Raw genomic sequence first — 15224 nt, forward strand, 5'->3', positions numbered from 1 at the left:
AGGGATCATCCCTGAGGCTTCCCCTAACGCCCCTACTCAACTTGCGCTACATTGATGACATCTTCATCATCTGGACCCATGGGAAGGAGGTCCTTGAGGAATTCCACCAGGATTTCAACAATTTCCACCCCACCATCAACCTCAGCCTGGACCAGTCCACACAAGAGATCCACTTCCCGGACACTACGGTGCTAATAAGCGACGGTCACATAAACATCACCCTATACTGGAAACCTACTGACCGCTATACTTACCTACATGCCTCCAGCTTGGGATGTTTTTCTCAAAGATCTGCTCTAGTTCAAAGAGAAATAAACCCAGGGAAGTTCTCTGGCCTGTACGATACAGGAGGTCAGACTAAATGACCATAATGGTCCTTTCTGGGCTTGGAATTTATGAATCTCTAATCTTGCATTGAACATGCCATTCCCAGAGCAAGCATGGCCCCTTCTCCTCACCTGCTGTCCTGGTGATCAACCAGTGCTTCCCTAGGCCAGGGCACGTGCAAGCAATTCATTCCCCACAATAACCAGACTGCTCTTGCATGAGTTACCCTCTTTAGGCCCAAATGGTCTGTTTCCCTGCCTGCCACTCCTCCAGCTCTTCCTGCAGTAACCTGAGACCAGACCAAATCCTTCCTGGCAGGCTTTCTCCATCCTGGAAAGCTGGAGATGAAATCACTGTGCGTCATCTTTTAGCAGCAGAACCTGTATTTCTAAACATTTTCTGCCAACCAGCTCCTCCTTCCCCACTCTGAGGCAGGTCAGCTCCTGTATTGCAGGACAGAGGATGTGGTAGCCACTTAAGTACAAAAACAGGGGGCCAGATTCGGAGCTCAGTTACTCTGGTGCAAATGAATGGCTCTGCCCTGGTGTAACTGAGCTCAGATTCTGGGCCATGCTTTCTGTCCCAAAGAGATCATTGCAGTCTGAAAAGCCTGTCCAAATCTGCCCGAGCCAGAGGGACTGCAGCACCTTGCAATGCCCCTTCATAATGCTGAAGGCCTTTGTCAAATGCTTTGAGCTCTGCTGATGAGAAGCTCGATAAGAGCCAGGAATTACCAGTGTTACCACTAGTGAAGTGGGCTAACACCTGTTTTACCCCACACGTCCGGCTGGTTAGCCAGCACACAACTAGGCCATGACACATGGCCTTTCATCAGAGGATCACAGTGTGCTTGACACATTACACAAACCTCACCCACCTTTCTTGCCACATTTACACCCATTTTATGGCCAAGCAAACTGAGGCAGAGGTGATACGGATTGCCCCAGGTCACACAGCAAGCCAGCAGCCCAACTGGGAAAAGTCTTGGTTCCCAGTCCCCTGCTCTAACTTAGGGTTACCATACATCCAGATTTTCCTGGATATGTCTGGCTTTTTGGGACTCAAATCCCCGTCCGGGGGGAAATCCCAAAAAGCCGAACATGTCCGGGAAAATAGGGAGGTGCTGGGCTGGGGGCCGGGCCGGGGCTGGCGGTGCTGGGCCGGGGGCGCTCGGCCGGGGGCTGGCCCGGGGCTGGCAGTGCTGGACTGGGGGCCGGGGCCAGCAGTGCTGGGCTGGGGGTGCTGGGCCGGGGGTGCTGGGCCGGGGGCCGGGCCGGGGCCGGCGGTGCTGGGCTGGGGGTGCTCGGCCGGGGGCTGGCCCGGGGTGCGGGGCCGGGCCAGGCCGGGGCCGGCGGTGCTGGCCCGGGGTGCAGGGCCGGGCCGGGCCTGGCGGTGCAGGGCTGGGGGTACTGGGCCGGGGGCTGGGGCCGGAAGGAGCTGCTCGGTTGGGGGGGGGGGCAGACTGGGCTGTGCCTCCCCCCCCACACACTTACCTGCTGCCTGCTTCAGGCTTCCCGCGAATCAAGGGGAGGGGGCGGAGTTGGGGCGGGGACTTTGGGGAAGGGGTGGAGTTGGGGCGTGGGCGGGGCTGGGGGCGGGGCCCCGTGGAGCGTCCTCCTTTTGGACACTCAAAATATGGTAACCCTACTCTAACCATGAAGCATACTCCCAAAATCCTGGTTTTCTAACCACTAGACCACCATGATCCCTTCCAATCAGCAGCAGAACCCAGGAGTTCTGCTCCCGATCCCCTGCTCCACTTGACAGGCCATGCTGCCTCCCACATTTGGTTTAGTCTTTGCCAGCTCTCCTGTTGCTTATTTGGTATCAGCCAACGGTCAAGAGGGGGGTGAGGGGATCACGAAGCAAAAAGTGCATGAAAATGATCAGGACTTATGTCTAGAAAAATTTTGAGACAAATGGATCTGTGGAAATGTGAGGGACGGAGGTGCCATGGCAGCCCTATGCAGGGGCCATAAATTGTTCCCTTCCGATGGCCCTTCAGTGGCCCTTGTTTGGGGGTCTCCTTCCATTTCCGAGCGGGTAGAGTCCCCTCCCATCACAACTGGTACTAACTGGCCCTTTGCTGGCAATCTTTGCAGAGAGGCCAATGTCTGTTTGGGCCACAGTAGCTGATCTATCTTCTACCCTCTCAAAGGAATTGTCAGAGGTTCCCTTTTGGCTACTCACTGGACTGCTGGGGAGGGGGGATCCAGCTGCTGGAACTTATGTGTTTTAAGTCTCTGGGGTCTGAACAGAGTCCAGGCAGTGACCCTGGCTTGCAGTCCCTAGGCGTACTCTTGGTGCACAGACCCTCTGTCTACCACCCTGTCCCGAGAGCTTAGTCCATACCCCTCGGACTCACCTCCTGGGGCTTGAACACACCATCTTGCAGAACTCCAGCTGAAGGCGTGAGCCTACCGGCTCACCGTGTAACTCTCTCCGGGGGCAGGTGCCAGGCATAAAGCATGAAACGCACATTCAGACTTTGCACAGGGGTTGTATGCAGCATTGTCTTCACTTAATCACTTGAGAAATACACAGATCCATATCAAAATCACAAGCCCTGCATGCATTTCCCTGCCTCAGTTTCCTCACTGCTCTGCAGCACCCTTTGGGCTGAGTTCAGAGTCCTATAAGCCCCTCTAAGACCCTTCTGGCTAGTATGATGTAACATGGAGCATTCTGCCAAGCTCGGTTACTCTAACCTTGGCCTTCCCCTTCCCAAACATCCTGTGCCTGTCTATCCCCTCCGTGAGTCCTTTTATAACCTTAAAACACACAGGATCCAGCCACGGATGCCCTTGGTGGGGGGTGGTTGGAGGCTTTGAAACCAGGGTGACGGGTGTCCTTGGGGGGCAGTGTGGCCTAGGGCAATGGATGCCCTTGGAGGGGGGGGTGCTGTGGGACCTGGGGTGATGGGTTCTCTTGGTGGGGAAGGGGGGCTGTGGGACCCGGTTGATGGGTGCGCTGGGGGGGGCTGTGGGACCCGGTTGATGGGTGCCCGGGGGGGGGGCTGTGGCACCCAGGGTGATGGGTGCGCTGGGGGGGGCTGTGGGACCCGGGTGATGGGTGCCCGGGGGGGGGCTGTGAGACCTAGGGCAATGGGTGCTCTTGGTGGGGAAGGGGGGCTGTGGCACCCAGGGTGATGGGTGCGCTGGGGGGGGCTGTGAGACCCGGGTGATGGGTGCCCTGGGGGGGAGCTGTGGCACCCAGGGTGATGGGTGCGCTGGGGGGGGGGCTGTGAGACCTAGGGCAATGGGTGCTCTTGGTGGGGAAGGGGGGCTGTGGCACCCAGGGTGATGGGTGCGCTGGGGGGGGCTGTGAGACCCGGGTGATGGGTGCCCTGGGGGGGAGCTGTGGCACCCAGGGTGATGGGTGCGCTGGGGGGGGGGGCTGTGAGACCTAGGGCAATGGGTGCTCTTGGTGGGGAAGGGGGGCTGTGGCACCCAGGGTGATGGGTGCGCTGGGGGGGGCTGTGAGACCCGGGTGATGGGTGCCCTGGGGGGGAGCTGTGGCACCCAGGGTGATGGGTGCGCTGGGGGGGGGGCTGTGAGACCTAGGGCAATGGGTGCTCTTGGTGGGGAAGGGGGGCTGTGGCACCCAGGATGATGGGTGCGCTGGGGGAGGAGGGGGGACTGTGGGACCCGGGTGATGGGTGCGCTGGGGGGGAGGGGCTGCAGGCTGCTCCTTCCGGGAGCCTGGCTCTGCCCCTACGAGAGGGACCCCTCCCCGACCAGGGTGACATGAGGGGCGTGGCTTTCGCGAGTGGGCGTAGTCAGCGGCATTGACGTTTAAGACTTCAGCGCGCACTCAGCCCCGCCCGAGGAGGGGGCGTGGCGAGAACGCTCGGAGAGGTGGCAATCATTGGTCCTGTCAGCGCGAGCCCGGCCCCGCGGGGAGGACCCTGATGGGCTGCGACCGTTGGTCGCACAGCGCCCGCCTCTGTCCCCCCCCTCCCCACCCGACGGTTGCTGGCAGGAGAGGGGCGTGGCCTCAGCGACGGTTAAGCGCTAGGGGAGGGGAGGGGAGGGGAGGGGCTGTGTGCGGTCACGTGACGCAGCCCCCCGTCCCTACAGGCGGAGAGCGGCAGGCCTCGCGCTCTGATTGGCGGAGGCGGGGGCCGGGGCGGAGGAAGGTTCTGGAGAGCGGTGGCGAGCTCTGGAAGGTTCCGCCACCCGCCGTATAAATGGGGGGAGGCGGCGGCTGCGGCGGTGGAGTGAAGAGCGCCACGGACAGTGTCTGAGTGTCGCAGTTAGCCGCCATGGGCAAGGACTATTATCGCACGCTGGGCCTGGCCCGCGGCGCCTCGGACGACGACATCAAGAAGGCCTACCGCAAGCAGGCGCTGCGCTACCACCCCGACAAGAACAAGGACCCCGACGCCGAGGAGCGCTTCAAGGAGGTCGCCGAGGCCTACGACGTGCTCAGCGACCCCAAGAAGCGGGAGGTCTTCGACAAGTTCGGCGAGGAAGGTGAGGGGGGGTTGTAGCATGTGGGGGAGGGGCGGGAGGATGAGGGGGGGAAGGGGCTGGAGGGTGTGGGGGAGGGGTACTGGGAGTGGCAAGGGGTGGGGGTGCAAGCGGGTGGGGGGGGTGGCAAGGGGCTGGAGGGTGTAGGCGGGAGGGGTGGCAAGGGGCTGGAGGGGGTGGTAAGGGGCTGGACGGTGTAGGCGGGAGGGGGCGCTGAGGAGGGTGGCAAGGGGTGGGGGCGCTGAGGAGGGTGGCAAGGGGCTGGAGGGTGTAGGTGGGAGGGGGTGCTGAGGAGGGTGGCAAGGGGGTGGGGAGGGGTGCTGGGCGTGGCAAGGGGTGGGGGTGTAAGGGGCTGGAGGGGGTGGCAAGGGGCTGGAGGGTGTAGGTGTGAGGGGGCGCTGAGGAGGGTGGCAAGGGGGTGGGGGTACAAAGATGAGGCGCTGAAGGCAGATTGCAGCAAAGCTTTGGGGGGGGTTGGGCAAGGGGCTGTGTGGAGCAGGAGGGGTGAAGTGGGGAAGAGGGTTGGGGGAGTGGGGATAGCTGAGTGTCAGGGGGGCTGCCCCTGAAGAGTTATGGTGTGGTGGAGGGTGATGACTTGATGCAAGTGGGGGGGGGGGGTGCTGTGGGGGAGATAGAAGGGTGAATCCTGAAAAGCTGGGGCTCTGGGGGAAGAAGGGTACTGCTTTTAGGCTAAAGTAAAGGGTGTGGCTCACTTAACCCAAGACAGTGGTGGTTAGTTAAGGATGGGGTGGGTTGGTAAGAAGGGGGAATGAGGTGTCAAGGTTTGGGGGGCAGAGCCTCTATTGTGGGGAAAGGAGAAACTCTTTGGAGGAGAGCTGGGGAAGACAGTATATCCATGGGGAGAAGGAAATTCTGATGCAGCTCTGTACTAGGCCACCTGTATGGGGTGGTTTTGGGTGTCATGGTGATGGGTATCCTGTGTAAGTGCTTTCCCTGAAGTGAGGTGCAGTACTGAGTTTGGGGAAGAGGGCTATTATGCTCTAATGGGGCACACCTGAACTTTCTGGAGAGGGAACTGGGTATCCCTCTGCACCTTGTATCCCCTGTACACACGGGATAATGGGGAGAGGCTCTCTTGGGGCAACCCTGGGAGTGACAGAGAAGTAGAGTATTCACTAGTAGCTGGACTTTCTTATTTTTATTCTCTACCCTTGCTCCTGAAATTATTTGGTTTTGTCTGTAAGTCTGGAGAGGGGTGCATCTAGTTGACTTTCAGGGAACAGTACTGAATCCTGGGCTTGTGTGTGTACAGGAAGGGACACAATTTGACAGTTCAGCTGGTAGATGCTGTCAATGGCATGGGGTGGCTAAGTGGCTGTGAAAATGACTGTCAACAAACTAGAGGAGACTCCTAGGAACAGGGAGATCTGGTACAGGGATTGTTATGAAAGAAAGTAGGACTAGTTCCTATTGTCTGTAAGTGGATTTGGGAATTGGCCAGTGTCTTTATTATCTTGGAGAGCGTCTTGTTACATTAATAACATAGCAAGTTAAAACTATTAATAAAACACCAGTGTCAGACTCTTTGGGAAACCTGCTCTGAAGTCCATGTGCAAAGCCTGGAGGCATTGTGCCTGCTTGATTTCCTCCAGATTAAGGAATTAAACTTCTGCATCAAATTTCTAATTTAACATTAGTCCAGATTGTTTTTTCTAGGGTGCAGTCTCATACATTTTAGATGACTCAAGCAAGGGAGCTTGTTTTGTACTTTCTCAAACACTGCTAGCTTGGCTAACTCAACTCTCAATATTTGTATTCAGCTGAAACTGGAAGAAGAGAAGGATTTGTTTCAAACAATTGAGTTGATATCTACAATGCTCTTAGCTGGAAATAACTGTCCTTAAACTACTTCCCAAAAGTGGAGTTTGATCTGCTTTTCAGTTGCTAGTTTCCTGTGTTTTATATCTTGCATTTCCTGTAAATTCTTAGTGATTTCCCCTTAAGAGCTGATGCCTTATCGCTTCTCGGCTCTCTCTGAGCTGTGGCGCAAACGTAGTATACTGATAGGCTGCTTTTCTAGGAGAGGCGGAGACATGGCTAGAGAATGGCTTTGCTTGTCACTAGAAGATGCTAGTCCATTTGTTTGCTTGTGTATGTTAGGTTATGAAACTTGCCTCAGTAACAGTGTTTCATTGAAGTAGGAAGAATATAACTTGCTGTCTCCAAGCACTTCAGATTAAATTATTTTTGCCTGTAGTGATTGTAAATCACTCTCTGTAGATAGAGATGGGACGTTTATAGGCCAGCTAGGTTTGCTGCCATATTAAGGGGTACAGTTGGGTCAATTGTAAAAAATAAATTGCTCTGAATAAGTTACTACTTTAGGAGACTCAGTAATTGAGGGAGATGAGAGCTCTTAAACATGGCTCTAATTTCTGACTAGGGAGGTTTGAATCTTGACACCATTTTAAGATGACAGCAAACCTCTTTTTGGTGATGCATCTCAACCTTAGTCATAAATAAAAATCTCTTTTCAGAGGTCTTAGGGTGGGGGAGAGTCTTGCAGTTAACAAAGCCATGGGGGATTGGACTCTTGATAAGAACCTAGTAAACTCAAGCTTTATGACTAACTACTGGATTATATTTACTCTGTTTTTCAGGACTAAAGGGAGGTGGTCCCAGCAGTGGTGGATGTGCCAATGGTGGTAACTCGTTCAGCTACACCTTTCATGGAGATCCTCATGCTATGTTTGCAGAGTTTTTTGGTGGGAGGAACCCATTTGATACCTTTTTTGTACAAAGGAATGGAGATGAAGACATGGATGTTGATGACCCTTTCTCCACTTTTCAGATGGGGGGCTTTAGTAACATGGGCTTCCCTCGCTCCCGGTCGGGCCATGAAAGTATACGCAAAAAACAAGACCCTCCTGTCATTCATGATCTGAGGGTTTCGTTGGAGGAGATATACACTGGCTGCACCAAGAAAATGAAAATCTCTCACAAACGACTCAATACAGATGGCAAGACCACACGGAATGAGGACAAGATTCTGACCATTGAAGTCAAACGAGGGTGGAAAGAAGGAACAAAGATTACTTTTCCCAAAGAGGGAGACCAAACAGCAAACAACATTCCAGCTGACATTGTCTTTGTTTTAAAGGACAAGCCACACAATGTCTTTAAGAGAGATGGGTCTGATATTATTTTCCCAGCTAAGATCAGCCTCCGTGAGGTAAGCAAAGGTGCCCGATTCAGTATGGGACTCTAGTGGGTGGCTTGGTTTGAGTTTTAGATAGTGGGAGTAACAAATGGGAATACTGAGATCTTCTCTCTCCCCTACACTTTGTTCAGTATCTGGCTTGAATCCATAATAGGTCACCTGTCTAACTGCTCTCTGGTCTGTATAAAATAAGTTGTTAGCCTCAGGATACTTCCTTGTCATAAGCCACCATTAGCGATGGCAGATTAGAGGCAAACTACTTTCTTGAGAAGGTGAACTTTCAACATCCAAACTGACCCACATTGATGGATCAGCAGGAAGGGTTGCACAACTGTTTGTTGTGGTATATTAGTACAATTTCTAGTGCTATTAATCTGGTGTCTGTATCAGATTAATATGGGGGGGGGGGTAGGTCAGTGGTTTGAGCATTGGCCTGCTAAACCCAGGGTTGTGAGTTCAATCCTTGAGGGGGCCACTTGGGGATCTGGGGAAAATCAGTACTTGGTCCTGCTAGTGAAGGCAGGGGGCTGGACTTGATGACCTCTCTGGGTCCCTTCCAGCTCTAGGAGATAGGTATATCTTCATATATTTATTTATTAGATTAACTCAGCAGGATTCAGAAGAGCCTAACTAGAATAAACAGATGAAATGAGAATCACAGTGAAAATCTCTGTGGGTGTTTGGGAAATCTGCTAGAGATTGTGTATGCAGACAGTGTTCTAATTGCCCTGTTTTTATACTTAGGCCCTGTGTGGTTGCACAGTGAATGTGCCAACGCTGGATGGCAGAACCATTCCAATGGTATTTAAAGATATCATTAAACCTGGGATAAAGCGGCGAATCCCTGGAGAGGGCCTCCCATATCCCAAGAATCCAGACCAGCGAGGGGACCTTATTATAGAATTTGAAGTAAAGTTTCCAGACAGAATTCCACAGGCTTCCAAAAGTGTCCTAGAGCAGATCCTTCCAATATAGCAAGGCTGCTCACGGAGAACTGAAATAAGGACACTTTTCCAAAGCAAAAGGTTTTTGGACCATAACCAGGACTTCAGGGTTTCTCATTAGTGGAGGTTGTTGACTTTCACACTAAGTATTTTTCCCCCCCCACGAGTATCCTCTTCAAAATTGTGCATTCACTTTTCAGTGACTCTAGTCCCAGATCATCACTTGAAGTATTTACATCAATGAGCAGCTGCTTGTGGGAGGAATCTGAAGAACATCTCATGGTCAAACCTTTCTTCTGGTGACCAGTTTCCACCCTAGTGCTCAATGTGCTGCCTTCCCTTAACTGGTTACCCATAGACTGGGCATCTGTTTCATTTCATCTCGTGCAGACCTGTAGTTCCTCCATTGGAAAGGGTGAAACAAAAATCTAAAACTGGACTTGCAAGTAAAACAATCTCCAACATCTTGCCTTTGCTGTTGTACTGTGTTGTGTCCCTTGTCACTTCCTACACTGAAGGACTTTCCTGCTGGGACACTCTCTTAAATGTTCTTAACTATTTTTAGTTCCTGTAAGTTGTCAATGTCTTGCTAAGGGTTTTCTTAAGGAAGGCACCCTTTGTTTGACCTTAATCTATTACTCTGGAAACATCAGAAGTCCTAATGTCTTTCAGAATGTGAGCTTGAATGAGTAAGCCTTTAGCCAATGTATGATGAGTTTTAAACCTACCTACCAATGTTAACAAGGTCTGGTCTAGAAAAAATATGCGAAGGAAAATGGATCTTAAGTATAATACTCTGAATCATTCCCTCTATGAAAGTCTTCCCCCTCGCACAGACATTTTAAGGTCTCTCAGCCTGGTTCCTGGTCATGGGTTGAACAAACAGGGGGCAGCCATTTCTCATTCCAGGTACACTGTATCTAAACAGGATGTTGAGTCTCTTATTCATCATCCTGCATGCAGAGTCAGTGTCAAGACTTATGTTAAAGACTTATTCAGTACACTAATGGACTCTGGACTTTTTTCAAAGGACTGTGATCCTCTGAATTGGTAGCACCACCAGAGATATCCTTTGATAAAAAGGGTTTTTGTTCCTGATACAGGAACACTGTGGCACTTCCTGTATATATTATATATTTTTTGTATACATTTGTGTAAAGTTGATGTGTGTGTAATGCAGTAAAGCATCTTGTATTTTATAGGATTAAGTACATTGATAAAGATTCATGAGGGGGTTGTGAGAGAACATGCTCTCTTAATCCAATGGGGAAGCATGAACCTGGAATGCACTGGAAACTTAACTTGGAATGTTACTGCCATGATGACAGACTGTCAAAGAGCTGTATCACAATTAAAGTCTCCTTAACTGAAGGAAAAGATCTAGGCATGTCTGGGGGCAGGATTGGGTATCTGGAATGAAGGACTTATTAAAACATGTCATTAAACTTCAGTGAATTGGGAAAATGCTGTTAGGATTAACTCTTGTTGAATATTGGTTTAGTCAATAACCACCCAGCTTTTGCAGAGTGTATTAGCACTAGCGCTTTTCTTGGTTGAGCTAGCATATGGTGGAATTACTGGTACAACCACCCCGTGCTCATTGGGCTGGGGCCTAGGTCTTTACCCTCTACTGCTGTCTACTTTCCTTATGCTGCTTTCAGTATTACCACCCATGGAACAGCTGCACTACTCTGGAACCAAGGGTGGTGCAAAATCTTCGTGTACACATGGCTTCATTAGAATCATGGCACACATAACTTGCACAATAAAGCTTAGAGCCAGGGCTGGGGCGGAAGCTAGGAATTCTTGTCAAACTAGTCCATGCATTCTAGGCCGCCTCCTGGCTTGAGTCACAAATGTACTTTGGGAGGGTGTTCTATACCTTTTTTTCTATGGGAGAGCTCCCATATGCTAGCACCATGCTGCTTCAGTTGTCTGAGTGGTGGCAAGTTACCACCATCTCTTCTCTTGTCCTCTCCCCCCAAGAAGGATGCCATTTCAAAGTGGATGTCTTAAATACTTGTGGTGGCTTAAAAAGCGAAGGGCTACAGCCAAAGTGCTCCATCACAATGCTACTGCTATTTAAAACTACTCCCCTCCTGCCTGTTTCTACTACCTTTTACTGACCTTGCTTCTATTTAAGGCTAAGATTTTATCAGGAATATTTTTAGTAAAAGTCATAGACAGGTCACTGGTAAAGAAAAATAAATGGAAGTTGTGAGTTGTCTGTGACTCTTACTAAAAATATCCCTGACAAAATGGGGAGCTGGGGCTCCCCATACTGCCTGAAGTGGTCAGCAGTGCAGGGGCTAGGAGCCACATGCAGGGGCACTACAGGATCGTACTGTGGCAGCTTGGCCCTCCAGGGACCACTAGAGGTGACAGGAGTACCCTGCAGCTCCCAGCTCCTGACCAGTGTAGGCTGAAGTCACAGACGTAGCTGGAAGTCAGATTCTGTGACTAAATTGTAGCCTTACTTGTATTACGTAAACACTCCCCTGGGGGGCTAAAGCCCTGGTCCCTGTGGGCAGAAACCCTGAGGCCCTGGGCAGAGTTGGGAACATGGAGGGTATTTCCCCTCATCTCCTTCTCTCTTCTCCTCCCCCCCCCCCACCACACACAAACACAAAAAAAACCCTGCAGCACAAGAGCAGGGCAGTCCCAGGGGCAGCTCCATACCTTCCCATTTCCTCTCCTCACCCCTTGGTCGGGGCACGGTGTGACAGCTGTAGCTGGTGCCATGGAGCAGACAGTGTTCCCTCCTCTGCTGCCCTGCTTTGAAGCTGCATCTCCGCTCCCCACCCCCTTTGCTCCCACAGAGGCAGCCAGTAAGTGCCCCCTGGGTAGGGAGACCCAGCTCAGGGGCTGGCAGACCCCTCTGGGAACAGGGACCGCAGGGGAGCCCTCCCAGCACATAGCCCCTAATACCCTTCTCCCTACAGCCTGAGGCTACGCCCTCCCTGCCCTCTGAGCTGCCCCCTGCCTACTCCCAGTCCCTAGCCACCCCCATTCTTGCACCCATAGACACCCCATGTGTGCACACAGTCCCAGGTACCCTCTCCCTGCACCTTGAGCTACCCACTGTCAGCATACAGCCCTGAACTACTCCCCCTACACCCTAAGCTGTTTTCAAACTTTTTGACCTAAGCTCCCTACCTCTGCTGGGCCCTGGAGTTTTTATAGCATATCAAGGGTGGGGGGGCTCAGAAAAAGGTTGAGAACCCCTTCTCTAATGGACTTGTAAAAGAGCACGTGAGCTTCATGTGAAAAAATCAGGTGTCAAAGGGGAATTGGTTGTACTTTACTACTACTACTATCATTTTATTAGAGAGAGTGTTATGCAGAACTTCCTCTTCCATTCCTGTTTGCAATATCCAGTATCCCTGTCTCCCTTACAGCACTGGAAAAGTAAGAGTAGGGGGGTATTTATGTATCTCAGCTGGCAGTTTCTCCCCTCTTCTTTTCCTGTCAAGATCCACCATTTTTTGCTCTCTTAACAGCCTTGTGGGCTTCTCTTTCAATAGTCGGCCTTGCTCTGTCATCACCTGCTCTTTACTGGATGCTTGATGTTAGCACTGTCTGGTGCCTTTCCTCAATAGCTGCTAGTTCTGGTCCTCCTCCTCAGTTGTAGGCCCTAGTAGCCGCTTATATTTCTTCCTACAGTGCAGCAACCCCTGCTGGATATAGCTAGACTGGCCCCTTGTGTCAAAGTGTTCCTTGTACAGAAGTGACTGGCTGTACTTTAAAAGGAAGCGGTGTGACCTACAACTCTTCCATGAATATGTTTGAGAACTTGCTCTAGCACAGCAGTATGACCTCATTTGTACCCTGTACAGCTAGAAAACAAAACCCTACTCCCTGCTAGGGTGACAAATGGGGGAGAGAGACAGGGATGTTAGGGGCAGCACAAATCCTTTTTTTTTTTTTTAAAGTGTTCAGAGCTCGTTCACTCCACCCCTCAGGCCATGGTTTTTATGGGGGATTCCATGTCACAATCTGATGTCCATGTCCCAAGCTTCCATATGTTAAGGCTGTCAATCAAGGAGCCTGTATTAAGCTGGGCTTCAATCGTCTCTCCCCTCAGCCTTCCTTCATGAGTGGAAACTTTTTGCAACGAAATGATACAAACCCAAATCCTGTCGTTCCAGTTTAAGTGAACGGCTTCGTAGAGGGCCAGAAGAATTGCCTCATTCGTTTGGACGGAGATTTTCTCATCGGCATCGGCTATGAACATGCTGCCCACCATATTGGTTAAGGCTGAGAAAAAGCCACTCTGGTGCTCCTCTTCCTTATCTTTGTACTGCCTGTTGTACTCGGATAATGCCTGGGCGATGACCAGTCCCATTCCGTTGAGTGTGGCCTCGTCATCTACAATAGAGAGTTTCACAATGTAGGGATTCACCAACTCATACTTTCTGTAGATGTGTATGTGTAAATGTTTTAGTGTGCTGTATATTCCAGGGGCTCCCTGGCATAAGTTCTTGGGTGAAGGGTCAGAGAGCAGAAGATACAATTTGCTGCTGTCTAGCACACCACAAGCATTTTATAAACAACTGACCCATAAGAATTGTCCCCTGTTAATAAGGCTCATGTGCCATTACCAGGCTTGCACACCCATGGAAACTACCTGAACCAGCATACAATGCATGCTAGCCTAATGCATCATAAGAGCATTGCAACTGGGGGACTATTGTATCAGATTCCACCTATATTTGAAGAATTAAGGTGGCTGTAATATGGTCCATTTCACCCAGATTAGATATGGTCCTCAGGCTCCCAGCAACCCCCTAGCTCAGCCAGTCAATGGTACAAAATAGGGAAGCACCGGGCTTTCTGTGTTTATTTTATTATGATAGTGCTTAAGGGCCAATTGAGAACCATCACCTACTGGGCTAGGCACTGTGCAAACAGTAGGTGATGGTATCTACCTTGCAGAGCTTACACTGTAAACAGACAAACCACATACAGTGGGTGGAGGAAGCAGTATAACAAGCAGAGTGAACTATGTGAGAACAGCAAACATATCAGTTCCATGAGTAGTTTTTATTTTGGGTGGGTTTAGCTAGGAGGGGATCAGCTGGATGGGAAGGGGGGGGTGAGGGCAGGAGAGAAGAGGTGCAGGTGTGGAGTAAAGCTAAGGTGAAAAAACAGGAGGGGAAAGAATGTTGGAGCAAACAACCACTCAGCATTCAAGCACAGAAAATCCACTAAAAGCTAAACTTCATTATTAAAAAGTGTCAGGTATTAAAAGTACGCATCATGGTAAGATTTGAAATGCAAAACTGTACATGTCACAACCCTGAATAACTGCATCCCACCTGTTTCTCATATCTGGTGGAACAAAAGGCACTAGCTACTAAACAGGGAATGTCAAATGCACACCTCCCTTACTAGCTTGCAAACAGTACAATTGTTCGTGTGTATTAGAGTAGTGCCTAGGAGCCTCCAGTTCACCCAGCCACAAAATGGGTACCTATTCCATCAGGTTAGGCAGGCAAAGGCAGGTGAACATGGGCCTAGCCAAATCGCTCCCTTGTGTACTGTTGCCTATGAAACTTACATGCCTTAACTGCATCAGCCGGATGAGCCATTGGCTCAGGGGATCTTTGACTAGGAGCCCCTGCCCACAGACTAGGACCCCATTGTGCTATGTGCTGTACACCCACTGAACACTCAGTCCCTGCCCCAAAGAGCCAAACATCAGATAGATGGACACAGACAGGCAAAAGTACAGGGAAGCAATAACCCGAAGGAAGAGCGCTGTGGAAACTTGAAAACTCGCTTCTTCCAACAGAAGTTGGTCAAGTAAAAATATTACTTCACCCACCCCTGTCCCTCCCATCCTGGGACCAACATGGCTACAACACTGCAAACAAGGAAGCAATGAGACAGAATTGGTCAGCATGCTGGGCTGGGGACCCTGATCATTTTGCGGGGAGAGGGGACAATACACCTGGTACAGGTACTCCACCGATACCTTTGCCTGCTAATTTCTGATTGGCTATTTTCAACCTTCTTGCTTGTGATTGGCCAGGGGAAGCAGCCGGGGCAGAACTGGTTAGTAGGCATTTCCTGCCAGCTCCCCTCCTTCTTCAATGGTATCTTGCTAGTCCACCTCTGAATGGTATCTCCCACTCTCCCTAGGGCTTCTGGGTGGTATCTCCCTTCGTTCCGCTTCTTCCCCCCTCCCCCCATCTCCTGGGATGGTATCTCCCCTGCTGTTTGGATTGGACGCTTCCATTGCGCTATGGTTCCGAAGTCTGCCCGCCCAGCTCCCCTCCCCGGCCAGCAGAGCGAGCT

At 51.3% G+C, this 15224-nt stretch overlaps 1 protein-coding gene across 1 annotated transcript; it reads left to right on the forward strand.

The window, feature by feature from the left end:
• The first annotated feature begins 4157 nt into the window (after nucleotides 1-4157).
• DNAJB1 (DnaJ heat shock protein family (Hsp40) member B1) lies at nucleotides 4158-10388 on the forward strand. Its single transcript, XM_005296073.5, has 3 exons — nucleotides 4158-4802; nucleotides 7421-7992; nucleotides 8725-10388. Exons 1-3 carry the CDS (start codon nucleotides 4592-4594, stop codon nucleotides 8953-8955), a joined length of 1014 nt encoding a protein of 337 aa, XP_005296130.1. The 5' UTR covers nucleotides 4158-4591; the 3' UTR covers nucleotides 8956-10388.
• Nucleotides 10389-15224: the final 4836 nt, after the last annotated feature.

Source organism: Chrysemys picta, chromosome 22 (assembly GCF_011386835.1).
Source record: "Chrysemys picta bellii isolate R12L10 chromosome 22, ASM1138683v2, whole genome shotgun sequence".
NCBI classification, from domain to species: domain Eukaryota; kingdom Metazoa; phylum Chordata; order Testudines; family Emydidae; genus Chrysemys; species Chrysemys picta.

Coding starts and splice junctions, on each gene's coding strand:
- DNAJB1 (XM_005296073.5), top strand. CDS start 4,592: ATGGGCAAGGACTATTATCGCACGCTGGGCCTGGCCCGCGGCGCCTCG. Junction 4,803..7,420: donor CGACAAGTTCGGCGAGGAAG/GTGAGGGGGGGT, acceptor TCTGTTTTTCAG/GACTAAAGGGAGGTGGTCCC. Junction 7,993..8,724: donor CTAAGATCAGCCTCCGTGAG/GTAAGCAAAGGT, acceptor TTTTATACTTAG/GCCCTGTGTGGTTGCACAGT.